Source organism: Lutjanus erythropterus, chromosome 21 (genome assembly GCF_056507025.1).
Source record: "Lutjanus erythropterus isolate fLutEry1 chromosome 21, fLutEry1.hap2, whole genome shotgun sequence".
In the NCBI taxonomy this organism is placed as follows: Eukaryota; Metazoa; Chordata; class Actinopteri; order Lutjaniformes; family Lutjanidae; genus Lutjanus; species Lutjanus erythropterus.
In genome coordinates this window covers 15,792,306-15,819,998 of record NC_139337.1, presented here as the reverse complement: position 1 = coordinate 15,819,998, position 27,693 = coordinate 15,792,306, and the positions used below count along the sequence as shown (strand labels likewise).

The 27,693-nt window shown below is 38.8% G+C and overlaps 2 protein-coding genes across 4 annotated transcripts in view; one reads left to right on the top strand and one right to left on the bottom strand.

The window, feature by feature from the left end:
• pola1 (polymerase (DNA directed), alpha 1) overlaps positions 1-4,482 on the top strand; it is a 71,184-nt gene extending 66,702 nt beyond the window's left edge. The window contains exons 37-38 of one of the 2 annotated variants that reach the window (XM_084747091.1): positions 596-704; positions 3,476-4,482. In XM_084747091.1, coding sequence (XP_084603217.1) covers positions 596-704; positions 3,476-3,572 — 206 coding nt within the window. In that variant the 3' untranslated portion in view covers positions 3,573-4,482. The remainder of the gene's footprint in view (positions 1-595; positions 705-3,475) is intronic. The other variant, XM_084747090.1, reaches the window with a different exon arrangement.
• Positions 4,483-11,818: 7,336 nt separating this feature from the next.
• Positions 11,819-22,807, bottom strand: arxa (aristaless related homeobox a). 2 transcript variants are annotated; one of them, XM_084747594.1, is made up of 5 exons: positions 22,302-22,807; positions 21,423-21,993; positions 19,853-19,898; positions 15,212-15,543; positions 11,819-14,503 (listed from the first exon to the last, which is right to left on the bottom strand). In XM_084747594.1, the coding sequence occupies exons 1-5, from the start codon at positions 22,489-22,491 to the stop codon at positions 14,242-14,244; spliced, it is 1,401 nt and encodes a 466-aa protein (XP_084603720.1). In that variant the 5' UTR covers positions 22,492-22,807; the 3' UTR covers positions 11,819-14,241. The 2 variants fall into 2 exon arrangements, with proteins under 2 accessions (XP_084603720.1, XP_084603721.1); XM_084747595.1 differs by having other exon boundaries at positions 14,341-14,529.
• Between the last annotated feature and the right edge of the window lie 4,886 nt (positions 22,808-27,693).

The window sequence follows — 27,693 nt, the reverse complement described above, 5'->3', positions numbered from 1 at the left end:
TCACACTTGCTCTTTAAGGGAGGCTATTTATTTGAACTACACTCCCCACTGTGCTCCCGACTTGCTGCAAGGTCTCTCCCTCTTTCTTTCCTTCTCTGTGACTCTCAAATCATTCTTTTATCTGTTCGCCACACAGTGATTGAGGTGGAAAAGGGAAAAGGAGTGAGGAAAAAGGGGGGGAAAGAGGAGAAGGGGGGGAATTATTTTCTCCTACCTTTCAGAAATGATGACATGATTGCTTTCGCTTGATCATGCATCATCACCCTCCTTCTATTCCCCCAGATAAATAGACTAGTTTGTCTCTCTCTGCCTCTCCTCTCCCCTTTTCTCCCTCTGTCCCTGTCCGTGCTAACATGAGGATTATCTGGTAATAGTTGCTGCTGACGTTTAAGTCAACCACACCATCTTCTATCTGCGTGTGTGCGTGATTACTGTTTGTCACATGGATGTTTTTTAGTCGCCATGACTGTGAGTTAGTGCGCTTTTTAAGTGTTTAACTACCATCAGTTGTGAGTGTGTGTGAGTGTGTGTTCTTTTAGTGTGTGTGTGGCTCGCTGTAGATCTCTGTGTATCTAACCTTTGTTCCCTTGGGCAGTCAGTGGGTTGGTATTTATCCAGCAGCCACTAATGCAGCGGGCAGGAAGGACGAGACAGGAGATAGGGCTGTGGAGATGGCAGGGACATGACAACCGGCCATATGGACAGCTTGTGTGTGTGTATGTGTGTGTTTATATACAGTTTGTGATCTAGATAAATAACAGACAACACACTAAGTTTTTAATTTGTTTGCTAGCAGTAAAACACTTACAGAGAGCTATGATGACTGTTACATTAGTCTTGTTATCAGTGTTCAGGATTTACTGAAACAGTTGACTGATCGATTAGCTGATGGACAAAAATTAATCACTAACAGTTTTGACAGTCCCTTTGTCAGTCGTGAATCAAGCCAAAATATTAAACATTCACTAGTTCCAGCTTCTTAAATGTGAGCATCTTTTGTATGATCATAAATTGATTATCTTTGGCTGTCATATAGCGTGTTGGACTAAATTATTTATTATTTTCATTGTCAATTAATCTGTTGATTATTTTCTTGATTCATGGATGAGTTATTCTGTCCTTAAAATGTCAGAAAATTTGCCAAAAAAAATGGATCCATGATTCCCACAGCCCAAGGTGATGTCCTCAAATTCTTGTTTTGTCCAAAAGAATCCACAAAATATTCATAATTAAGAAGCTGGAATCAGAGAATTTTCTTTAATAATTACTCAAACCAATTAATCAATCGTCAAAGTAGTTTCAGATTAATTGAATTCAGCAATTTGAAGAAGTCACCATCGGACTTGGAAAGTAGTGAAGCAGCTGCAGCTAACCGGTACTTTTGATTAATCTGTCCACTCTTGTCTCAATAAATCGATTTATCATTTGTTCTATACAGTGTCAGCAAATAGTGAAAAAGGACCCTCACAGTTTCCAAAAGACCAAGATGTCTTCTTCAAATTGCGCTTTTGGTGACTGACAGTCCAAAACCCAAAATTCTTTGCTTTACTTTCATACAAGATGAAAAATCCAACAAATATTCACAATTGAAAAGCAAAATCTAGTTGTTTTTTAGTCATTTTCACCTTTAAACAATGACTGAAATGATTAAATTGATTTTAAAGTTGCCCTTACCAATTACTGTATTGATTGTTTCAGCTCGAGTTGTAATCTTAAATGGGAGAACTACAGTACTTATTGCTCATTTTTTGTGGTAATTGTAATCTTATGCCTTATTGTATTTTTATTTTTTATCTTTTTTTAATCTTTCACCATTCTTTCTTTCTGCCAGAGGGCAGGGTCTTTGTGGATGCAGGCGTTGCCACACACTCCTGGTGGATCATGGGTGATGATTGAGAGGGATTATTTTTGTCTATAGACATTGTTTTTGGGGAAAGTCCTGCATGGTTTGCCTTCGGTTTCTACAGAAGTGGTGTAAATAGTTTATCTTTTAACATTTGAAATTACACTATTCTTGTTTATAATTAGAAGAGCTCATTGACCTTAATTTGCTGCTGGCACCCCCTGATTGGGCGGTTTATCCTGGGCAATGTTTACATACTGTAAATATGGTACTGTTGCTGTTTACCTGTAAGATTTTCTTTCATTGAATAGCTTGCAAAATAAACAAGTAGACAAACCTAATTCATATTAAATATTAATGAAAATCAATTCATGCTGTCAAATTAGTCACAGACAAAACAAAACTTTCTCATTTCCATTTCCCTGATTCTACACTTGTGCCTGCTCCAGTCATCGCACTATTATTCCTGATGCAGCTCGCTGCACTCTTTGGTGTGATAGTGTGTTATTACTTGGTTTCATGATACTTCATCTGCACTTGACGCTCAGTATAATATTGTAAAGATTTGGTTTTGGTGGCCATCCTTGCCAGGGTAGCAGCTCTCCGTCTTCTCTCTGGCCTTATTACGGCCCACCTGAAGGGATAAAAGGCACAAGATATTGACTTCATGCTCTCATTGGGCTTTTCTATCGATCTTATGATCCTGTGTGTGTGCACACGCTGCCATCGACCCCCTCAGTCCAATTCTATCATGCCCCTCCCAGCCCTCAAAAGTGATAGCATTACTGGCAGATGGCATTGGATCTGTTAGCTCTCCAGTTAACCGCTCCTTGGTGTTTATTAGTGACGAGACAAAGCCGGTGTGCGCTCTGCTCTTCTTCCAATAGGATGCTGCAGAAGCTAATCATAGGGATGGAGGGAGGTTATCGTTAGTGAATCATTCACTGGTTTGAAATGCAAGTAGCCTGTTTTATTGACTTTGATGCAGTTGAGGAACTGGCCCTCATTGCAGAAAAAATGTCCTAACTGCTTGTCGTACATAAACTATGTACGAAATAAGTGTCAAATATAGGAAAACTCCTAACGTCATGGTTCTTAGCAACAGCTGTCTCACTTAACGTATAATTGACTCTCTTTTTCTTGATGTGTGTTAGCAGTAGTAGTAAGCTTACATGAAACTGAAAGTGAACTTCAGCCTAGAAAGTTTGTGTAGGTTGTGTAATGTAACGTGTATAATGGCATCCCTCAACCGTTGTGGGGCGATGTCAGATTCTGGATTGTGACATTCACATGTGCCGCTGAGAGACGGTCCTGGTTTAGAACATAGTGGTCATTTTTATGCTGCTTTATTGTTGCACAATGGGTAAGGGGGCTAGTACATTTCTTCACTCCAGCTTCCTATCTCCAGAAACAATCTGATTTTTCCAAATGCATTTAGGAAACCTTTTTATGTTATACCAAAATTCCTAAATGTCATTGTGAACTGATATAAGACAGGATTTCAGACTTAGTTTTTATAATGACGTCCCTGGATGCCCTCACATTGAGCTGTGAGCAGTGGTAACTCTTTCCTTTCTTTTCTTTTCCTTTTTTTTTTTTTTTTTTTTTTTTTTTTTTTCCTTTTACCCACAGGTCGCATGAAGAATTTGAACAAAGAAAAAGAAGTGTATCGCAGGCTGAAGGAAGTGCCAGACAAAGCTTTGGCCACCAGTGGCTACTCAGAGATTAACCTGGCTAAACTCTTCCAAACTTTCTCCTCCATCAAGTAAAACAACACACACAAACATCTGTAGAGACAACAAGAGACAAGACGTTCCAACACCTGACCCAAAGCCGGGATTTACGTGTTCATCTGCATCTATATCTCTGTGTTCAGGATATAGCAGGATTAGTAATTTTAGGTTCTGACCTCCTAACCCTCCATAGCATCTTCCTTGAACCCGATGGGCTTTCTGTGTGACTTAAAACTCAATCACACCTCCTCCCTTCTCCAGTTTCTCCACATAGACACTCATGACTTGACCCCATCACTCTGACTCTGTATGGTAAAGGGGAGCAGCAATCATACCTAAATGACAGTCTAGTGTGTGTGTGTGTGTGTGTGTGAAAAAGTGACTTGTCCTCAGAGCAGCCAGTATACTCCAAAGGCTGCTAATTAGCCAATGATAGTGACCCTGGCCACTAAGACCACTGGATGCCTGCAGCGATCGGACACTTGTTCTGATTACCACCATTCATCCCGAGTGTGTGTTCCCCCGTGTGTGTGTCTGTGTGAGATGAAAGAAAGGAGCAAGGAGGATACAGGGAGTGACGGGGGTGAGGGAGGCCACACGTTCTGCTCCCTCGTCTCTTTTGTCTCCATATCGAACAGCTGATCTTCTTCTCCTCCACTGCCTCTGTTTAACTGATGTCATTTCATCTCTTTCACTCTTCTTCTTCTCCTGCCCTCCCTCCTCTGTGTGTAGATTGTCTTTTAATGCCTGTAATTTTCTGTGTATCCGACTGGTGTTGCTCAGGTGGGTTTTGTAATGATTTTTTTTTGTTTGTTTGTAATGACCAGAATATTTCATATAGCCTATTTTGATATTGTTCAGAACCTTTTGATACTGAAACCTCAATAAAAAGTTAAATAGATAAGATGTTAATCTTGTTTTCTTTGCAGCATGGGAGTGACAAAAATGGGTGGATGATGAGTATGCAGCTCTATGGATTAGTTGTTAACTATTAAACTAATTGCCTATTTTGATAATCCTTTAAAAGCTTTGAGAATGTTTTAAGAAAAAAAAGAAGTGATTCCTTTGATTGCAGCTTCTTAAATATGAATATTTACCCCTCTGTCACACTAAACTGAATATCTTTGGGTTGTTGTCAAAATAAGACATTTGTAACCTTGGGTTTTTTTTAAACACTGATAGACGTTTTTCACCAATTTGTGACATTTTCTAGACCAAACAACAAATCCATAAATAATGAATGAAAGAAATTGTTAGTTGCAGCCCTAGATGTACAGTATATCTTTTAGGGTCTCCATGTTTTCTGTCGCTAAGGCCCCCTGTAACACAACAAACATGCCATGAAAGTGAAGTTTGTTTTGTTTTTGTTTTTTTATGGACAAAAGCTCCCCATTTCATTTTGTTTTGGCATCTGTTTAGGTAAATCAAGCATACCTTCACTTTAATGCCATGTTTAAAGGATAAGACTGGTTATAATCTATATGTTTTTTTCAACATATCAACAAATCCCATGAAAAGTATCTCAGCTTTTTTAATGTGTATTGTTTTTTTATATAAGTGTTGTATCAGTTTAAATTTTGGTATTTTGACAACTCTACTTTGTGTTATTCCACAGTTGAAAATAGTCGCCAACAAATGCTCCTTTTTCTCCTGTTTGCTTAAAACATTTGCTTAAAACTTCGGTGCCCAGCCATTTCATGAAATCACTTATTCTTTTTTTTAAAAAAAGAAACTTTTATGGCTGCTCCGATGTCATCATCAGTATCGTAAATGCCTCCAATACAGCCTTAACTGCTGGATCAGGTATCTGCAAATACGCTCGTCGATGCACCGATCCATTATCACATAATTTATTAACCCTGATTTTCAAAAAATTGTTAGCAGGATGCTGAAAAGTAGCAAATCCTTTGAACCTGAGTCAGGCCACGCAATCATTTGACATCCATACAGAGTTAGTAGTATACAGCTTTAAAAAGATAGTATCTACAATATGCAATTTGGGTATTGCTATAGAAAAATTGTACTGTAGCATCTCTCTTTATGATCTGTTTTGAGAGACTTACATTTTCAGACATTGTGAGTAGTGTGGGGCTAAGTGCCAGACGGGTAGAGAAGTTGTAAAATTTTTAAAGCAGGATAAAAACATTGTTGATTTTGGTCTATAAATGGCATTTGTTGACAAAAAAAGAGACTAATGTAGAATATAACCAGCTTTACTCTTGAAACATGTGGAGCAGATTCTGTGAGTCTAAATGGCTGTTGTTTTGAAATTAGAGATTTCATTTATTTCTAAATAGAAGTGAACCATACAGATAAAAACCTTCAATGTAGCACATGTAATTTTATATTGCATGATTGTGATGTGATGAATTTTGTGAGAAATATCCAGGGAACTGTGTATAAATAAAATAACCCGGACAGGACTGTTAATCAAGGTGGTTCAATAAGAGCAGTATCATTACTTTGCCTGATACGGACACATTGCAGATATCCTCATAAACCGAGTGGCAAAATGTACCGTGGTTGGTGCATTTCTATACTGTCATATATTCTAAATGCTGTATGTATTTCAGTTTAACTTGCTACATGAAGTGTTTTCACCATTTTCCTCCCAAGAATTCTCTTTTGTGTTAATACAGTCAGGGATTTTTTTTTTTTTTTACTCCATCCTGCCGCGTGCATTTCCATAAACACTGCACGCCTCACAAATCACTTCAAACCACTGTGACTTGTGAAGGCAACCTTAAGTGGGCTGAACACTTAAACCATGATTCACTATGCAATGGATAGAACATGCTGTGTGTGAGAGAAAGTGTCTCGGTGCATTTAAAGCCTATTGCTCATAACTTTACATATTTATTAAATCATATCAGATCCACTACTTCTTCTTCTCCCTCAGCTTGTATTTACTCCATCTTCTCTCCTAGATTTAATCAGCTGCAGCTCACACATGCACAGGCCTGCTATTCCCACTAGCACACTGTAAAAAAAAAAAAAAAAAAAGAACGTAAGGGAATTTTGTGGAATCAGCTTAACAGAAAAAAGCTAATTTTCATGTGTTTTAGTTAATTAAACTTCAAATTTCTAGTATTTATTTCCAGAACCCTTCAGAACTTATAAAATGAGTTCTTGTAACTTGACGTCTTTTGACTTGAAATGATAAATTGAATGACTGTACCGTACAGAGTCCAATCAACTCATTAAAGTTGATAAAGAAATATGAGCAAACTTCCCAGCATGCATTGTTTGGGAGTAAAACTCAACCAGTAATGAAAACAATGTGCACCATGATGTAAGTTATTATAGAATTTAGTTCCTAACAACTTACACTTTAAAATTTAATAACTTCACTGGGAGCAGTTTCACATTCAGCTTATTTTCTCAAGCTGAATGAACATGTGTAACTGAATTAATGTAAAGTTTATTTGTTTTGAATCATTAATAAAATTACCTCAACGCCTCTTTTCAAATCCAGTCAACTTAAAAATTTTAAAGTAGTCCAAACATTAACTTAAGGATTGCTGCCATGCCAGAAAAAGAAAATCACATCAGTGTCACGTTCTAACGTTAAAAGTTTATTGTTATCTTAAGATATTTTTGGTTGATCTATTACAACATAAAGGCTTATACCATTGTAACAAGACACTTCTGTTGTTATAGCAATATACTGTACAATATATCTTTTTATTATGTGAGACATGTCATGCTGTGATCTTATAAAGATATCTTGTTAGAACAATATAATTTATCACATTATAAAAAGATAAATAGTACATGATAAGAAAAGTTTCTTGTTATACTGTGATAAGTCTGTATGTTGTAATAACAAGAAAATGTCCAGTCAAAATATGATATTAGCTTCTTATAACAAAAAACTTTTCACTTTACATGATACTGATCTTTTTTTTTCTTTTTCTGGTATGGTAGCAGTCTGCTTCCGGAAAAAAATTTTAGTGTCAAGACTGCCCTAAAATTTTAAGTTGACTGAATTTCAGAAAACAAAGTTGGGCTGATTTTGTAATGATTCCAAACAATTTTTTCTAGATAAATATACTTGATACTAATTACGTTGTGCTTAAGAAAACATGTGCAGTAAGCTTAAGTAATTAAGTTGAACCAACAACTGTCCAACTGTTTATGTAACATGAAAAACATGTTATAACAATAAGCCTTTCATTTTATCATGTTTTTCTTTTTCTCGTACGGCAGCAGTTTGCTTCCATAAAGAAAGTTGGAATCTGGGCTGCCTTAAAATTTTAAGTGGACTGAATTGGGGGTGGGGGAAAGTTTAGGAAATTCTGTAACAATTCAGAACAAATAAACTTGTCTAGTCCAATAAATGTGATATTATTTCAGTTTTACTTGAGAAAACATGTTCAATAAGCTTAAGAAATTAAACTGGACCAGTAACTGTCCACTTGTGGCAATGTAAAAACATCTTGTTATAACAGTGAATCTGACTCTTTATAACCTGATACTGAACCATTTTACTTTTTCTATGGTGGCAGCAATACACTGCTGCTTTTTTTTAAGTTAAACCAAACAGTATTTTTAATTTTTACAGTGCAAATAGCAGGTTTTGTAAGTGACTGGGAGCCTGGCCTCGTTTTGTCCTCCCAGTTTGGAGTAAAACCAGTCCAAATTGAGTCCCCCTGCATTAATTCGACCCTGCTAAGCTAATAAGGTCGAACAAGTCCCTTTGTATTGTCGTGTTAAGCTTTATTGCTTGTCGTTTTGACCAGCGATGGACAAGGTAGGCTTTGATGAGGGAATTAGTCCCCTATTCTGTCCCTGTTATTCATAGCGCGGTGGAACATACAAGCAGCAGAGAGGGGTGTCAAAAGGAGAGCCGGTCCTATTGCAAAGTGTCTCCCTTGTTGGAGCTGAAAGGGCGGTTATGAGACGATAAACCGCTTAATACACTGAGCTAATTGGATGAGAGCAAGAGAGACGGGGAATTAAGGGGCGATCCGAGAGGGGAGCGGAGTGCCATGGCCCTGCTATTCAGGTCCTTTCATCGGGGCCGGTTCTCCGCCTGAGGGGGGAGGAGGAGGAGGAGGAGGAGGAGGAGGAGGGGAGGCTGTTCATCAAAGCGCCTTTTAGAGCTCCTCTCTCCCGGGGACTGAGTGAGGACTGATCCGGCTGAGGCTGTGGAGTGATTGGGCCTATTCTCTCAGGCGGGGACGTGGTGGGAGAAACGAGGCCCGGGAGAATCCAAATCACGGGGCCAAATCAAGTCCAACAGCTGGGGGAGGCTAGGAAAAATGATGAAAATGGGCACGACAAGGCAGTGGGGAGGACATTTTCTGGACACCTGGATTTAACCTGCGACAATGCATGGCCATTAACACGAAATGCATTGACACAGTCCACCACATCATGTAGATTTCTGCAGCCAAATTGCAAGAAAACATTGCATGATTGAACTGTGTTCACCTTTTTAAAGCTACCACAAGGAGTTTTTAACTGGTCATGAAACAGTCTCGATTTTATAGTGATGTCTCTATATGACCCGCATAAGCAAAGGAGACCATCAGCGAGAAGACCGGCTATTTCCGTATAGCTGTTCTTAAGAACTACCACCGGGTGGGATCCTTGAAATCAGATGAAACATCTTTTGTTTTCATCTCCCCAAACAGGGTTACAGTGAATGGTACATTGGCAAGTTAAAAAAAAAAACGCAGAGGGATATTTTTATTCAGACAATTTTACTTTAGATATTATATTTTGTGGTTATTACAGCAGAAAATCACTTGAAATCAACACAATATGAAACTGCCTTGTAGTAGCTTTAAATATAACAACACTCATTATCATGATCGTTCATGCAACAAGGAGAAAACCTCACGGGCCTGTAATCCAAAATCCTGTCTTGAATGAAAGAGCACACATCCAACAAGTGTGACTTTATAAATCCAGAGCAACAGCATTTCAATTTTCTCGCCTTTTTGCGCTGCAAAGAAAGTTTAAGCCCCTGCTCCCAGCAGGTCATCCGCCTCCCGGCATTCCCCCAGATATTAGGGACAAATTGGTTTGCCATTCATTAGGTTATATTCACAATAAGATTAAAAACTCCCCGGACAATCTCATCAAAACCCTATACAGGAAAAAACACACACGCTCCACTGGGCTTGAGCAAAAGAATGGGAATTTTTAGATGGTTTGGGCGCACAGGAGAAAATTGGTTTTTATCTTTTTTTTCCCTCTCTGTGCTTTTTTGCATTATGCTCCAAGGAGCAGCTGGGTGACTTTGTGATAAATTCATGCACAGAAATATCTCCATCAGTGCCTTATGGGATCTAATTCCTGCTTGTTTGGACTAAATTGAGTGATTAACAGGTGTAAGACCTGTAAAACAAGCCTGCTAAAGGAATAAGAGGTTTTTTAGCACAGATGCAGACAATAAAAAGAGGGACTACATTAATCCGCGGGGTAATTTCACGCGATTTGCTCGGGCTCCATAGACAGGTCAAACGGAGGAGAATAAGCATTGATTGCTGTAATAGTCCTGCATTAGTACTGAGATCCAATCCAAAGGGAGAGGAGAGGAGAGGAGGGGGGGGATTAACTCTACGATGTGTGTGTGTGAAGGCCGTTTGATGAAGTGGTTTGTTACTTCATTAATGACAAAGGGGACTCGCTTCCATCGACACGGCATTACAGATGTTAAGACCAATTTAGCGCCTTTAAAAGGTCTTAAAGGAAGTTTTGTGACGGGGCCCCCCAGATAAAGTGGGCGATCTAATTGAAAACCCCTCGCCTTTGTCGCGCGTTTCACATGTTGGGGGATTAAGCTCATGAATATATGGTCAGTATTTTGTCAACTCAGAAGCTGAAGAGGATAGACGCACGCAGAGCGCTGGGATTACGCACCTAATAATACATTTTCTCTTCTTATATTCAGGTGGAGCAGCGCGCCTCCATCTCTGCAGCGATAAATTCCTCTCTGAAAAATGTCTTTATCCTCCCCAGCAGGCATTTTTGAACACCACACAACCTGTTACTGAAGTTGCTGCGTATTAAATCCAAGTAAGACGAAATTATTTATGATAAATTAAAGATACACTCAGCAGGGTTTTGTCCGAGCTGTCATAAACGCAGCAGAGAGATGTTTAGGTCTCATTCTCAGATCGGTTAAGTGTCCCACATACAGCAAATTAATTAGGAAATGGGGAAATACAGGCAGAGTGAGTCATAAGTGATGATCGAAAGGGGTAATATCAGTCTGTGCATTGTTTTTCTTTCTTTTTTAAAGGAAAATGTTGCACCCTATGCCATTAAAAACAGTTACATTAATGTAAATTCTTTTGCAAAATTATTCTTCAATCTAACGCAGAGAACACATTTACTTCAAAACACGTTTTATTAATAGTTCTATCATAATCTATTTCACTTTGTTTATTTAATTATAATTGTGCAGTGGTTTTCAAACAGTGGTCCAGGGACCAACGGGGGACCTTGAGTGGGTTGTAGTGGGGTCAACATCAAAAGGAATGGAACATTTTATGACTTATAACAGTTTAAATGCACAATAAATATCAGGCCAATAAATAATCAGCTGATACTGGCCTGGTACAGCTGAATCTCTCTAAATCAGTATCGGCTTATGTTAGCCCATAAAAATATTGGTTATATTAACACCTGATTTGATAAGTCAAAGCATGTAATTTGAATTCTGGGGCAAAATACTCTATAAAAGTACATTTTTAAAATTTTTCGATGCACTTTACCAGATAAAATAAATAGGAGGTGATCATGTTATTGTATCAGCTGAAAAAAAAAACTTATCGTGCTGATCACAATTTATCCTTGTAGCAGATCGTAGTTTGATCAGATGTTTAACCCTGAAAAGTTAACAGAAAATCTACACAGAGGGTGTTCCTTAAGAGGAAATCCTCTCACACTGGGGGTCTGTGGTCTAGTGTGCATCTGTTGTGAGGCGGCCTTGAAACAACAAAGTTCTGGATCACCTGTAATCATCTGTGTGAATGATATGGAGCCTGATTTTAAACTTAATTTACTGTTAAAGTAAAACGAAATATTGAGATTTTTTTAAAACCGTGTTTTGAAATGTTGTATTTGTTATTTAAATGAATTATTCTTCAATGTAAGACAGAAAACACATTTTCTTCATAACACCTTTTATTAATAGTTCTATAATATTCTATTTCACATTGTTTATTTTTCCTGGTTTATAGGCCTATGTCAGTCCTAAAAGGAATTTGAAATAATAAAAGATAACTCATTTTACCAATGTAATTTATTCAAATTAGCATTATTAAACCAGGAAACTTACAGTCACTTAATGATAATAAGAAAAAAAAAACGTTCCTTCACTCAGTTCCTCAGGGGGAAAAGTTTTGACATAAATAATAATTATCTAAAAACCTAATAATTCATAAACACAGGTGAAATTCTACACAGGGCGACATTCATTAAACACTACACCGAGTGCAAATTATCAAAACACGGTCTCCTTGAAATATACACGACCTTGTTTTGAAAATCATCCTTTTTTCTGGTATTTTTTTTCCCTTTTTACACAATATGTACAGTTTTCTTTCACACAGTCAGGTCATTAGAGACAACATCTCGGATCTCAGCTTTGCTCGTGTGTCCTGGAGTCAGACTCAGCGGTAATGCCACTGCTGTGATGATGATAATAAAGAGGAAGAGGAGGGGGAGAGAAAGTGTCAAATTGCAGGAAATTTTACAGAAATCTGGCGCTGAAACGACCTGAAATAAGTCTGAGATTTTAAAAGTATCTATACAGTGGTGTAGCTGAGTGTGACTGTGGACAGGCGAGCAGTAGAGAGGAGTCAGGCTTGTAGAGAGAAGGCTATGGAAGGTCTATGGACAGTTTTCCTTTGGTTCTGAAGGGGGGGGTGGGGGGGGACCTCCTCCAACTCGCCTTTATTAAAGACGCAGACTGGCTCAGCCCACATCAATGCATACAGATTAAGCACTGTTAATGTCGAGCACTCGAGTTTTCTTCCACATTTTGAAGTAGCACAAGAATCCTTTCTAAAAGTCTGGGTTCCCCTGCCGTTCTTCAGCTTTCTAGTTGTGTGCGTGTGTGTTTGTGTGTGTTACGACACACCGTAAATCATTTTAAGCAGGTTCAAGTTAAACAGAAGTTCCCCTGTTGTCTCAAAACCTTGAGCTGGCTGAACTTAGGTTAAATAATTAGTTCAAAGTTACCTAATTTTCTTTGGAAATCTAATTTGGTAAGTTGAGTGAACTTTTATTCAGCTCATCATTTCAAGTCAAAAAACTTAAAATCAGAACAAGTCATGTTTCTAAACTCTTAAGTGGTCCAAAAGTAAAAACTAGAAACTTTATGTTGACTTAACTCAAGATTAATAAAACCTATATGTTTATGTTTAGTTAATTAGAAAAGATTAGTTGATTTCACTAAATTCCTGAATGATGTTTTACATTAGCCAAAAACCTTTATTACAAATAAATTGTTTTTAAAATAATCCTTTAGTAGAAGTATTGTATTTACTTAATATACTTAAAGTACAAAAGTAAAAGAAAAGTCCTCAAATGTCTTGTTTTGTCCACATTCCCAAAAAACTTAGTTTACTATCATAGAGGAGTAAAACAAAACAAAACCAAAAAAAGGAAAATATTCACATTTAAGAAGATGGAATATGAGAATTTTGATGTTTTCTCACAGTTACTGATTAATCAATCATGCAATTTTGTAGCTGACAACAAATCAATTAATCGTTGCAGCTCTATTGGGGTGAATCTAATTTTTGACTTTTTTTTAAACATACATTTGGTTAACAATACTTAACATTTTATAAACTAATGTATTTGTATCTAAAATCTTTAATTTATTAAGTAAATAATAAGTGATAATTAAATGCACTGGATATTTCCATCAGAAATGTTGTGAAGTAGAATTATAAACTGGTATCAAATGGAAATATTAAAGTACAAGTATGTCAAATGTGTACTCAAGTAAATGTACATAGTTACATTCCTCCACTGGTACTGTGTGTACTTTGTATTTTGTTTTGTATGCAGGTGGCACCTGTCTTATGAAAACTATACATATAATAGTCCAGTGGTTTTCAAAGTGGGGTCCTAGGACCAACAGGGTTCCTTGAGTGGATTGAGAAGAGTTCCCAGCAAAAGGAGGAATAGAATATTTTACATTTTATAACATTTTTGTAAGTTGGAGCAAAAAGATAAGATATAGGGTTTGCTGTTTTCAGTGATTGTTATTTATAATGGTCCTAGGTTGATTATTTATTAATTTATTGTCAAAGTTTCAAGAAATATTATGAAATCTTCAAAAAAATGTAGTCTTTTAGGATGTGTTTTGAAATAATTTATTTGTTATTTCAGTGAAAAAAATATTTAACCCGTCATTCAGGTGTGTGTATGGAGTGTAAAACAATGCAATTACCAGACACACACAAACACACACTTTTTTTAACCAGTGCTCTTTTGAATTTGGTCGTGCTATTTTGTTGGGGAAACATGAGGTAACAGGGATGGTTGAACAAGGGGACATCAGGACATCAGCCTCCAGAGGTATGAATGGGATTTTGGAGGGGAGGTGGGGACGGGACGTTGGGGGTGGGTGGGTGTCATGGAATGGGACGTAAGCCCAGGGATGGGTGGAGGCCTAGAGCTGGTGTTGAGTGTTCAGCACACCTCCTTCCCTGCGGCTCCGGTGGGCAGGATGTTAAGCTGGGTGAGCTGAGCCGAGTGTTCCTTGGCCTTGAGGCGCAGCGCGGCGATACTGGAGGCCCTGCGATCTGCCGAGGAAGAGGAGGAGGAGGAAGACGAGGACGGGTCGGGGAGGACGGGGCCCGTGTGGGAGGGGTTCTCTACAGGGGGGGCAGGCTGACGGAGGAGGGCTGCAGCGGTGGAAGCACTGGTCAGGGGACCCATACTGGAGAAGAGCCTGGAAGAAGACAGGAATTTAACCATCTGCAACATACATCAACGAGAAACATGTTATTTAAGTTTGAATTTTTTTTTCCCACCAAAACTTTGCTCTAACAATAGAGAGCATGCTGGTTCACACGGTAGAAACCTGTTAATTAAGATTTTCATTCTGTCAGATTCATTTTATTTCTTCTTCAGTTTGTCTTAAACCTCCTAAATAGATTAATATCATCTATTCATGCTGACTTCCCTCATATAAAAGATAACATGGAGAGTACGAGGTTAATAATGCTGTATAATACAGTGGAAGAAAGCAAATGAGGAGCTAATTGTGGCATATGGAGTGTGCAGCGTCACCCCTCCTCACAGCTTGTCTTGCAGGATCACACGTTTGGTTAATTTATTACGGCATTTGACAGAGTGATTACACACCACTGTGAATGGTTAACAGTGTAACATATTTATAATCAGACACTGTGAGATAAACAGTATAATGCAATGTGGCTGAGGGTTACTGTCACCATCAGTCATTAGAGTTGCATGATGGGAGTTGGGCGTTTATTATTATTATTATTATTATTCTGTACATGTGCTCGGCTGCAAAATTGTAGTGATTGACGATAAAATACAGGGATGAATGTGGAGTCCTGCAGGTGCACAGATTGGTGGGTCCTAGTGTAAATAAATCTAAACAACATATATCAGGCCTGTGCGTGGGGTTTACCTGCCGAAAGTGGGTCCGATGAAGGCAGGGTGGCGAAACATGGCGGCCGTGCCCAGGAAAGTGCCCAGGCCGAGCGGAGTGGCCAAGGGCGGAGCAGAGCCGTTGTGGGGTGGCGGGGCCAGGCCCGGGAAGGCGGCCGCTGCAGCTGCGGCGGCTGTCCAGGCGGACTCGAGGGCAGGGTGGGGGTGATGAGGGAAGGGGCCTCCCTCCAGGTAGTGGCTGAGAGGGTGGCCCGCCGCCAGGGGGCCTGGGAACGGCAGGCCTGATGGGTGGGCCTGCACCCCGGCCTTCTCACGCTTCCTCCACTTGGCTCTGCGGTTCTGAAACCACACCTGAGGCAGACAGACAGAGGTGATGACACATTAATATACGCAGATGTGGCATTCTTATTTCATTTTCAACACAATTTTTAAAGGTATAGATAGAGCTGCACTGTAAAAACAACGCAAATATAACATTTTATTTAAGTAAATTAAACTTCAAATTTCTAGTATATATTGTCAGAAAACTAACAAACAAAAATTATTTTAATGCACGTTAAAATAACTCATGTTTGTGAAATTTGAAGAAATCTTTTGAAATGATGAGTTAAATGTAAAAAGAATTTAAATTTGTTTGTAATGTTTGTGACTGACGAGCTGTTGGTAATAGCTTATTAATCATGTTTTCTCAAGTACAACTGAGTTAATATCAAGTTTATTTGACGAAAAAAGCTTCTTTTTTTTAATCATCATGGAATTACCTCAACTTGTCTCTTCAAATTCATTCAACTTTTTTAAGTCAGCCCGGACACTGACTTTTTAAAATGAAAACAAATAGTTAAATTTTTACAGTGCAGGTGGACCTGAGCAGGTCAGGTTAAAAAGAAAGTTTGAAAGTACAGAAATGTATCTGTTAATACCAGATATATGAACAAATAAATGAACACTGTTTTATATGTTTACGTAGGTCTAAGCTACACTCAGAGGGTTTTCTTTGAATGTTCTCATTTAAATCATGGAGAGTATTTCTATAGGATGTAAATGACTTTCTTTCAGCATTAATCCTCAATTGGATCAACTTCATTTATTAATGTAATTTTACTACTGTGGAATTAGTTGGACCAACAATATTAAATTAGGTTGTATCCGACCCAAGCAAAGTTAAATTAACCCTAATAAACAAAGTTGACCAATCCAAAGAAAACAAAGTTGGACCAACAAAATTGCTTAATGCTGAAAGAAAGCTATTAAATCATGTGGAAATATTTTTTAATTACGTTCATTCAAAGAGTTTTTTTGTTTTGTTTTTTTAATTTGAATGATAGGATTTGTTTGCTGTTTGTAAACACACCAGAAAGATGGTCGACTGTTGACTCTCATTCCCAGGATGTTAAATAGTGACGTTTTGAGTTAGTACAGCATCCCAAGTACAACAAAATAATGAGAAAATAGGAATATATGGGCGCAGGGCGGGGTCTCCGCTGATGCAGGTGCTGCCACACACTTCTGGTTTGTTGTGGGTGATGATGAGGAGGGATTATTTTCATTATTTCATTTAAGTCTGTGTGTTGGGTTTTTTTGGGGAAAATCCTGCATAGTATGCTTTTAAGTTAGAAGGAAGGTGACAAAGACAGAATCAATTAAATCTGGGTCTGAAAAATGTTTAAAAATAAAAACCAGCTAGGCAATTTCTTCTCTAAATGACAAGAAAAGTGGATGCTCAAGTCACACAGCTGTTCCTTCTCTCCTGCTGTGCTGGCCAGTATCTGGACATTAAACTGACATCACGATATGAGACTAGATATTGTCTCAGATTTTGGATATTGTTATATCGCGAGATGGTGTTGTCTTCTTGGTTTTAAAGGCTCCATTATAGTAAAATTATGTAATTTTCTGAACTTACGAGACTGATCTAGTTGTTCTATTATTGGTCTTTACTCACTTAGTCATCACATCCACATTACTGATGATTATTATTCTTATTATTTTTTTTAAATCTCAATTTGTTAATATTTTTGAAAATACTAATCGCCCAGCCTTAGACTTAAATCTGTGACAATGCAGAGAATTTACCTTATTTAATACAGAGAAAATATGTATATCCTGTAGAGCTGCCATGATTGGTTGATTAATCAATTACTTGTCAACTATTAAATTAAGGGCCAACAATTTTGATAACTGATCGATCATTTGGATTTATTCTAGAAGAAAAAAATATCTCTTTCAGCTTCTTAAATGTGAATATTTGATTCTGGTTTCTTTTTTTTCTATGTCAGTAAACTGAATATCTCTGAGTTGTGGACAAAATAAGACATTTGAAGACATCACCTTGGGCTCTGGGAAGCAGCAACAATTATAATATTTTCTGACATTTTATTAGAACCTGACCGATACTGGATTTTTAGGACCAATGCTGATAACATTATTAGGAAGTAAAACAAAAAAAAAAAAAATCCTGCCAGTGGTATGTCAGCTGATAATGATCCCTCAAATGTGGTTATGAACACTTTTGACAAAGATATGTAAATGTTTGAAGAACATATTTCACTTTATAAATAAACTTTATTGTCTAAAATGACATCAGGATACTGGAACAGTACATTTTCACTAGTATCAGGTACAAATAAAAAACACAAATAGAACAAAATAAAAAGTATGAAAAATACATAAAATACTCTATATGTATCTAAAAATTAGAAACAATTAACATGATGTTCTGTCAAAAAAAGGCATGTATCTGAAAACGTATACGCTGATACTAATATAGAGTGATATAGCTGTAAAAGGCCAATATTGGGACAATAATATCAGTCTGGCTCTACATTTTATGGATCCAGCAACTAATAAATCAATGAACAGATTAATCAATAATGAATATAATTGTTAGTTGTGATATATATCACATAATAGCCTAAAAATATTGAGATATAGGTCTTATTGCTATGGGACTGCAACTAATAATTATTTTCATCATCAATTGATCTGTTAATTATTTTCTTGATTAATCAATCTTGTTTGGTCCATAAAATATTGGAAAATGGTGAAAAATGTCAAACAGTGTTTCCCAAAGTCCAAGATGACGTCCTCAAATGTCTTGTTTTGTCCACAACCCAAATATATTCAGTTTACTGTCACAGAGGACTAAAGAAACCAGAAAATGTTAGCATTTTAGGATCTGGAATCAGAGAAGTTTTGCTCTTTCTTTCTTAAAAAAAAAAAAAAAATTACTCAAACCAATTATCAAAATAGTTGATGATTAATTTAATAATCGATTAATCGCTGCAGCTCTGTATCGCCCGGCATAAATAATTAAACCCCCCCTGTCCTGCTTACATCTCAGCAGTGTTTCATTGTAATTAACAGCACCAGACTCTATTGAATGGTTGTGTCAGTGTAGTCTAATAGTTGTCTAGTTCAGGTGGTGGCCAACAGGCGGAAAGTCAACGGTAATTACATGCAAGGTAAACCCTGCATGCCGCTCACGGTCCTTTAAATCTACTTTCTGTCTAATTAAACCCCCTCCCCTCCTCTCCCTCCCCTCGCAGTCCCTGTAGACTTCGGGGCTTCAGGGTGGGGAGAGATAATTAAGAGCGGTGTTAACAAAAGATCCAGAAAATTACCGCTGAACTGGCTCCAATAACAATTAATGCGCTTTAAATTAAATTCTTAAGAGTGACTTCCATGCAAGAGGAGTATTTAACTTTCCCACGCATCCACTGGTGCCCAGTTTGCACTCGCAGAAGCACAATGAGAGCAAAATGTCAACATGAGGAAAGTGATTGAACGGGGCCGAGCTTGAGCGACAGGGACTACACACACATTATTCCCAGAGGGCTGTTTAGCATTACACAGCCCCTCGGGAATTTATGAGTTTTTATCACCTCCTGATGGCGCCCGTTAAGTGATTTGTTCACCTACAGGCCCCTAAAGGAGACATCTGTTGTTTTACCGTCGGGCCCATAACCCTCCCGGAGCTTTTCCACCATGCAGTGTTTGAACTGTCTCTCTGGTTATGAGCCCGGGCTTTCGACATGCAAGCCACGCTTTGAGAGACACAGGGAGAGAGGAGGGAGGGAGGGATGGAGAGGGTGAGGAGGGGGGGGGGGAGCAAACACCTTTAATGGTCTCTCATTCGCTCCCAAGTGCAAAGCATCGGATCAATGCAGGTCTATTGCAATCACATAATGGGAAATCAAATAGCATTATCCCTCCCCTCTTTCTTTCTCTCCCTCCCCTCCCCTTTCTCTCCTCACACACACACACACACACATCTTTTTACTTACACACACACTCACTCTGTCCCCCTCATCCCAGGAATATGGACAGTGTTTGCTCCTGCGCTAAGTGAGCTTTTTATGAATCGCTTAATTGCCACTAAAACGCGTGTAATAACATTCAATAACAGGAAAGACCTTCCACGCACGGCGACTGGGGGCCATTTAACACATTTTTTACTGTAATAAATTACCGCCTCAAATTGGCCCCTAATCGTTGCTCCTCAATCAGTGACGCATATCACCGGTTATTATCCAGCACCGTGCATCAGAGGACATTTTATAGAGGACATAAAACATTAGCAGAGTGCTGCTTTTTTGATTTACAAGCCGCACAGGGTTTTTTTTTTCTCTCTTCAGATCAAGATAAACAGAGAGCCACTTACTTGAACACGGGCCTCGGTGAGATCCAGACGCATTGCGAGCTCTTCTCTGAAAAGAATATTTAAAAAAAAAAAAAGAGAGAGAGAGAGAGAAGAAAGATGGAGAGGGGGGGGAGAGAAAAGATTCAAGGTTACAGGCCACCGTTTTTTGGAAGCAACGCAGAATTGCTGTTTTGTCCCCTCCTGTTGTTCACTGTCAACAATAGACGACGAAAATAGGCTTGATTCTTTGGGCTCGCAGAAAAAGACGCCATAGCCATATTCTATTTTCCCCTGTCACGGATGGGTAGAAATAGATTGTTAGATTTTTTTTTTCCCTCCTAGCACCGGCCTGTCACTGTAACAACATAATGGGTGAAATAATGACATCTAAACTAGGCTGCCACAAAGCAATTGACGCTGCCTTCAAGCTGCAAAGACGGGCTCGCAGTGTAAATTAGACCTGCAAGTCGTCTTAAAGTAGCCTAAATCGATCGGGAAATATGAATAATCTCAGAAAAAAAAAAAAAAAATCAGAGTCCTGTGTCAGAAAAGCTTCAGTTTCAAGAATAAAATGCGCATGGCTCGGTTAAAAGAATCTTAATTGAACAGAAATTTTATTTATAAGGGAGCTTATTTTGTTTTTAGGCCCTATTATACAAAAATAACAATACTGGAATTTTCAAAGCATTTCTTCAAGCATAAAACCCTCAGACTATACTAAACATACAAAAAATCACTGTAGCTCAGTCTGTGCGTGTGTACACCTGCCCTTGGGCTTGAGGTTAGGCCCTCACTTTTTCTTTTTCTTTTCTTTTTTTCTCCTTGTATTCAATATCATGTCCAGCAGGTAATCTGATCCGCAGCGGTTTAATTATTCCTCCTGAGAATAACACCGCTGTCATCGACAACAGGGCAGCGGATCCAGATAACAAAACGTCCCCATTGTTACCACTTACAGGCCTATTGTGTTCACCTATGCAAGGCACGGGTTTGGTTTGGTGGTGGACCAGTTTATGAGGTGTGATCCGCCACAGAGTCCAGTTAAAGACGTGTGCGGAATTACTGGAACTGTTTCTGGAAAATTTTTATGGGGGTCGGGAGGTGTTTATTTAAAAATAAACGCAATTAATTATCACATTCGTGCGTGGAATTATGAGAGAGCACGGTGCGGGTTTTTCTGTCTTTCTGCTTTTATTTTGAAACATTACCGTCTCTAATAATAATGATAATAATATGAATAATAATTCTAGTACTACTAATAATAGAAGTGTTATGAGACACAATTATTGTAGATTGATGTAATTGTTTACGTTTTATATGCGTCCAAATTAAAATTCTTAGGCCGAGTTTTTGTTTTTGTTTTCAACTTGTAAACGCATGTAACGCAGAATTTAAATAATAATAATAATAATAATAATAATAATAATAATAATAATAATAATAATAAAAATAGGGAACATAAGATGCTATTTAAAAAATAATAGTAGCCTAATCTTTTTGAAGACACACTTTTAGAATTTTATTTTTAGTTTTCCAATACGTAATATAATAATAAAAAAATAATAATAATAATAATTCTGTTGTCTTTTACCTGGTGAAGACGTCGGGGTAGTGTGTCTTCTGGAAAGCCCTCTCCAGCTCCTCCAGCTGGTAACTGGTGAACGTAGTCCTGTATCTTCTCTGCTTCCTTTTCAGCATCCCCTCCTCCGAGTCACTGCCCGCCGACAGACACACGCTGTCCTCCCCGTCCCTCACGTCCCCATCCCCGGCGTTCAAGCTCTCCCTCTCCTCATCCTTCGGGGACAGCGCGGCCGCGTCCCCGCAGCTGCTCTCCTCCTTACCGGCGTCCTCCTCGAACTTGAGCGGACCGAGCTCCACCAGTCCCTGCAGGCTGCCGTCCTCCGAGCCCTCCCCGGGGCTCTGGTCGCCCTCTCCCCGGCTCAGCGACGCGTTCTCCCGGTACGACTTGCTGCGGCTGATGCTCACCTGCGGCGCCTGGCTGATCTTCAGGTTGTCGCTGGCTTGTTCCAGCTGGAGAAGCCGCTCTCTGTCCAGAGTCTCTGCGTGGTCGTGGAGGTACTTTCCGCCGGGGCCGTACAGCCGGCGGAGCTTGGGTGGCAGGTGCATGTCAGCGGTGAGGGAAAGAGGGTCCTTCGATTGCCCTGAGAGGAAAAGGTGTCAAAAATGTAAAAAATAACAAAGTGACAAAGGAAATAAAACTCCTCTAAATTAAGTTAAATACTTTTTAGGCCCGTAAACAACTTCACAACAGCTGTTTTTTAGAAAATTATTAAGACAAAAACGAGATTACTGAGCGCACAACGTGTTCACCTGCTGGCTGCGTGAAAAACAACTCTTTTGACGCTTTAACCACACACTTTGCGCATAAAACTCGCTCATTTACACCACATAATGCTCCAGAATAATCAAAATAGACTTGGTATTTAATTTCAGCTCCAGTAAAACTTACTGTCAGCCGTCTTGTCGAGCTCCCCTCTGCCGGGCAGACCCGTCAAACTTTGCGCCCCCATCAGTCTGACCTTACAGGGGCTCCGGCGGCCCAGAATGCTGTCTATGCAGTAGGAGGAGAGCAGTGTCGGGGATTTACTGCTCTTCCTCTCGGCCCGGTCGTGGAGATCTTCCTCAAACTGACCGCTCATGTCGACGCTTCGGTTCGTCTCGTCTCGGTAACGCCTGTCAGTCTCCCACTCTCTCCCTCTCTCACCCTCTCCAGTCTTCTTCTCTTTCTTCTTCTCTTCTCTCAGGCCGGTGTGTGTGTGTGTGTGTTTGAACCGGGACCTCCTCCTCTCCTCTCTCTCCTCTTTCACTCCTCTCTGTGTCACACTCCTCTCTCTCAGCTAATGACAGACAGTTGCTTTGACTGCCTCGTCGCGCTGCGCTCCGGTCGTGCCAGGCGCTTCTTCTTCTCCGCTGCTCGGCGCGCTTCTGCAGCCTGTTATTGCGCGCCTGATTGGCTCGTGTGTGTGTATGTGGGGAGAGAGACGGCGCGGGGCTGCTTTATATATTTTACGATTAAAGTTAATTTGAGGGAAAGGCAACAAAACCTGACATGGAGTAGGTTTCCTCCGTGGAACGAACTCAGACAACAGATAAAGTTGGGAAAAGGAGCTCTTTAAATCAGTTTCCTCTCGTTTATCGGTTTGATTTTATTTCGGTTAACATTTTTGCCCAAAATTCTGCCAGAAGGAGAAGCCATTATTAATTACACATTTTGTCCATAAATTAGATAATTTCTCATGCATTTATCCCCTATAATGCTCCCAAATGACCAACAGACTCTTTAAGCATTCCATTGAAATTATTTCATAATGCGATTTTGTTTTTTGGCAGACATGTTACAAATAAGCACAGGTGTGTTTTTTATAACATTAATTAAGTATAACAATGGAGCCAAACGATACAAACACATAATAAGCAACAACAACACACAATAATCACTTTTTTTTAGACATTTTAACATTTCACAGTAGGGAAAGAACAGGTGTAACTAATTAAATTAACAATTCAGAGTCCTGATATTGTGGGACACTGGGATAGTGGATCTTTGGCACCAATGCTGATAGTAGGGAGTTAAAAAATCCAATATCATTATATCGACCGATATATTATTTCAAAATGACATTAGATCACTAAAACAGTAAACCTTCACTGGTACTTTTAATAAGTATAATTAACTACAAATGAAAAAATACAAATAGAACACCTTGAAAAATGGATATGGATCCAATTCTGCCTATAAAACTAAAAAATAATAAATAAATAAAAACAATCTGTATTATCTTCTGAAAAAAAGAAGAAAATATTGAACGACATACGTTGATACTGATATGGACGGATATCCTACGCGTAGATTTTAGGGGGGATGGAAGGGGAAAGGTCTCCCTCAATACTTAGAAAATGTGAATTTGTCTCCCCAATAAAAACATGAAAGTACACTTTTATTTTAAATAACCACTTGCTTGAGAGTCTTACTGCATTATATTCCATTATATTTTAAATTGTCAGCTGGTGCTGGAATTTTGTGTTTTTCTTTATACAAACAAAGACATTCCCACCTTCAGTTGATGCAGGAAAGACACAAATTGAATAGAATGCAGGAAATTAAGTGTTTGGACGTCCCCAGCACGTCAAATCAAAACCTGCGTCCTTGACCAATATAGATCCATGTAGCTGTGCTAGACTGGTAATATCAGTTCACCAATATATCTGTCCGGCTTTAACCTAAATAAAAATGAGCTATCATTAATATTATTAGTGGTTTTCCTGCAATGGCACATCACAATGTCCGCTTTGAAAAAGACTTATTTTGTACACCTACAGCCAACTGTCTTACACATGTAGGTAGTAGCTTAACCCCTGTTCATAATTCCCTCCCAAGGAGCTCAATATATTATTTACAATAATTGTGATATATGAAAAATTAAATTTTGATATCATGTTAATAACATACACATGATTATATCATTAGGCCTTATTGATCTTTTGTTCCTCAGTTCATCTGGCTGCATTTTCAAATGTAACTACAGTTTTTGTACACTGCACCTCCCCCACACTCATATTTTGAATGTAATTAATTTACCTGTGCAAGAAGCAAAATGCACAATAAACAAATTCAAAGATTATTTAGACTGATAGCATTTTTTTTTTCAATTTCTTTTTCTAGATATCGCAATCATATGATTGCTGTGATTTCTTTTGGCCACAATAACTAGAAAGGAAAATCTATTATAGCAACAGCCCTATCTTGCATACTATTAGACCTATTTTATGTATTTATATTAGTTTAAAAATATGAGAAATTAATGTACTGTAAGAATAATAAACGAAAATATATTGAGATTAAACAAGGAGTTGGCCTGTTCTTGTGATGATTTCTGGGTAGTCATAATTATTGGCCGGGCCTAAATAATTAAGTCCTCTCTCTCTCTCTCTCTCTTTCTCTCTCAGGCCACACTCTGTTGAATCCTTGTGCCAAGATGAAAAGAAATCTGTCGCGGATTTTGCGTTCAGCCTCAGACTGCACCTGCGAAAGCCATGTCAGAGACTGAATCACATAAAAATAGAAATATCAACATTGATGCGATCCATTTCACCTAAAACTTAAAAAAAATAAAAAATAAAAAATCAGGTTGCAGCATTTGATTTTTTTTTTAAACTTTTACTTTTGATCCAAGAAAAGAAGTAGGTTCTTAATCTCACAAAATAAATAAATAAACAATAATAATAATTCTATCTATCTATCTATCTATCTATCTATCTATCTATCTATCTATCTATCTATCTATCTATCTATCTATCTTTTTCTTGCTGCTGTCTCTCCCCCTCTCCCTCCATGAATTGCCTGCTCCTCTCTGCTGGAGTTGTGGATTGACTTCAAAAGTGAGGGTGGCGCGACGGTGATGAGACGCCGCACGGGGAGCCGGGATAGCACGCAGGGACTCCGCTGTGGAGAGGGGGAGAGATGGAGAGATGGATCGAGAATGTAATTTTAAATGAAAGTCTATTTAACCCGCTGTGAATGGCATGACCCTTATCCTCGCCTCAGAGCCCATCACTGTTAAAAGGATCATTTTCAGAATTCAATCCAAAAACTTCAGCAAGCTGCAATTTACTCTCTCCCTCCATCTTTCTTTCTCTCTGTCTTTCTCCCTCTTCCTCCCCTCCTCCGTTATGTATCTGCCCGGGGCTGCATGGAGCATCGCAGCAAACGAAAAATAACAATAAAATATATGTCCAGAAAATTGCACAAGTTATTCCTTTTTTTTCTCTTATCTATTTTTAAGCGATAGCTTTATGACCTTTGTGTGATTGAAACTGGAATAAGCGCGCCATTGATCTGTTTAGTTAAGGTGCAGGCCGCTTACATTTAGTGGAGGTAAACCCAACCATCTCAGTTTCAACTCTGTTTTTATTTAACAGCCTTACAAGAATTTAAAGCTACTGTAAGGAGTTTTAACTGGTCAGGTTAGGTCTGAATTTATGACTGATGCTTCTATACATTTGCAAACGAGACCATTAGCCACATGACTGGCTATTTCTTCTTAACACCTGCCACCAGGTTAGAGTCTCACTGAAATCAGTGTTTATATTTTCACAGGCAAAGTTGCAGTGAGTTGTACATTAGCCTGTCAGAAAGGAGAAGCAGGGGATTTTTAGTTTGGATAATTTTATGTTTGACGTCATGTTTTGTGGTTATTATAGAAAAACTGCTGCTCTTGTTCACAGGAGCCTCCAAAGTATGAATTCCTTGTAGCAGCTTTAACCAACACAGATGCTATGAAATGTATCTGCATTAACTGCACAAACATATCTTATTAACCTTTTTGTGTTGCATTACTACTGCGATTAATCAGGTTTCAGACAATACAAAGTCAGTATATCATTTTGTTTCCTTCAGCATTCATAAAGCATGGTGCTCTCTAATAGTATTATATGCAGAGGCTCGCTGTGACCACTCTGATGGTGTCACATTCAATCCATCCGCAACTTTTTGTGGTGTCACAAACTTCCGAGCTTGTTTATTTGCACGCAAATCAATGTAATGAGTGTAATAACAATATAAAATGTTATGCCTTTTCCTGCGCGGTCACAAACAGACGCGCGTAATACAGACGGGTATTTAGAGTCGCTCTGTAATTTGGGGGCCACAATTTGATTCATTTATCCGCACACTGTTATTAACCCTGTGGAAAAAGAGATGTCAGCCGCCATTTCAGCCAGCAGGACATCCGCGCTTTGTTTAAATGCACTAATTACGCGCATACATTAGAGAGAGGGGGGACGGAGTAGTCAGTGCGCAATTTTCACATTTTCAATTTTCCGTCTGTTTGACGTGCAGGTGAAGAGATGGCGGAGAGAGGCCGCCTTCCGTTTCAGCAGCAGCACCTCGCCATCGCCTCGCCTGTATTTGCATAACATCCTAACTTGATGATATCCATGCTGCATGTTCGGTTCTGCCGCTGTGTGACACAGGTCCACAGGCCTCTGGCTGTCTGGTGTCATGCGCTTTCACCATTTATTAAAAAACACCCATTCAAGTAAGTGGAGGATTTTTTTATTAAAAGCATCCTATGAGCACATTTTACCAGCTTACTCCGAAGTGATGCAGGATGTCTCTGTCCCCCTCCAGCCCATGTCTCGTCCCCACACTGAAGGCCATGAAAGTCATAGCTGCTAATCAAGTCCATCATCGAGGACCAGCAGAATGTACTTTGCATTGCAGATCATTCAACTGGCGCCATCTCCTGGATGGAACAGCAAACTGCTCCTACAATAAGAGGTAGTTATAATAATGTTAAGGACAAATACTATTAAAAATTGTTGTTCTGCATCCACATTGCACAATCCAAATGCATCACAGTCTGTGTATGTGCGCTTTTCTCTCATCCACTCCCCAAGTTCAACCACTTTATGCATGCATGGCCCTCAGGATTAATGTAATGTATTCAGGTTATCACCTTTAGAGCACAGGTATCCTATATTTGCAAATGCAAGGTTAAGCATATCCTGCTATCAGTTTTCTGCTATCCACAGGTTTGTCCCTTTGCAACACGTGTTAACAGGGGAGACAGGGTGCAATTGTAACAGGGACCAATTGTTGCACACTCAGTTCTTCTAATCAAACACAAGCTAGAGCAATGACAGTTACTCTGCACTTGCTCGGTATGTTTCACTCTCTGCCTGTGGAAAAAGAGCAGGATCAATTCTGAAGTTTTCAACTAAAAACAGATTTTGAGGTATTTAATATCCATATTATATCCAGGTTGTAGCTTTAAAATGGGCATGACCAAACAATGCAAATATAGGTGTTAGAGGTGAACAGATGTGTCATTATTTGTATC

Coding starts and splice junctions, on each gene's coding strand:
- arxa (XM_084747594.1), bottom strand. CDS start 22,491: ATGAGCGGTCAGTTTGAGGAAGATCTCCACGACCGGGCCGAGAGGAAG. Junction 19,899..21,422: donor TACCCCGACGTCTTCACCAG/GTAAAAGACAAC, acceptor TATTCTTTTCAG/AGAAGAGCTCGCAATGCGTC. Junction 15,544..19,852: donor TCACCGAGGCCCGTGTTCAA/GTAAGTGGCTCT, acceptor TGTCTGCCTCAG/GTGTGGTTTCAGAACCGCAG.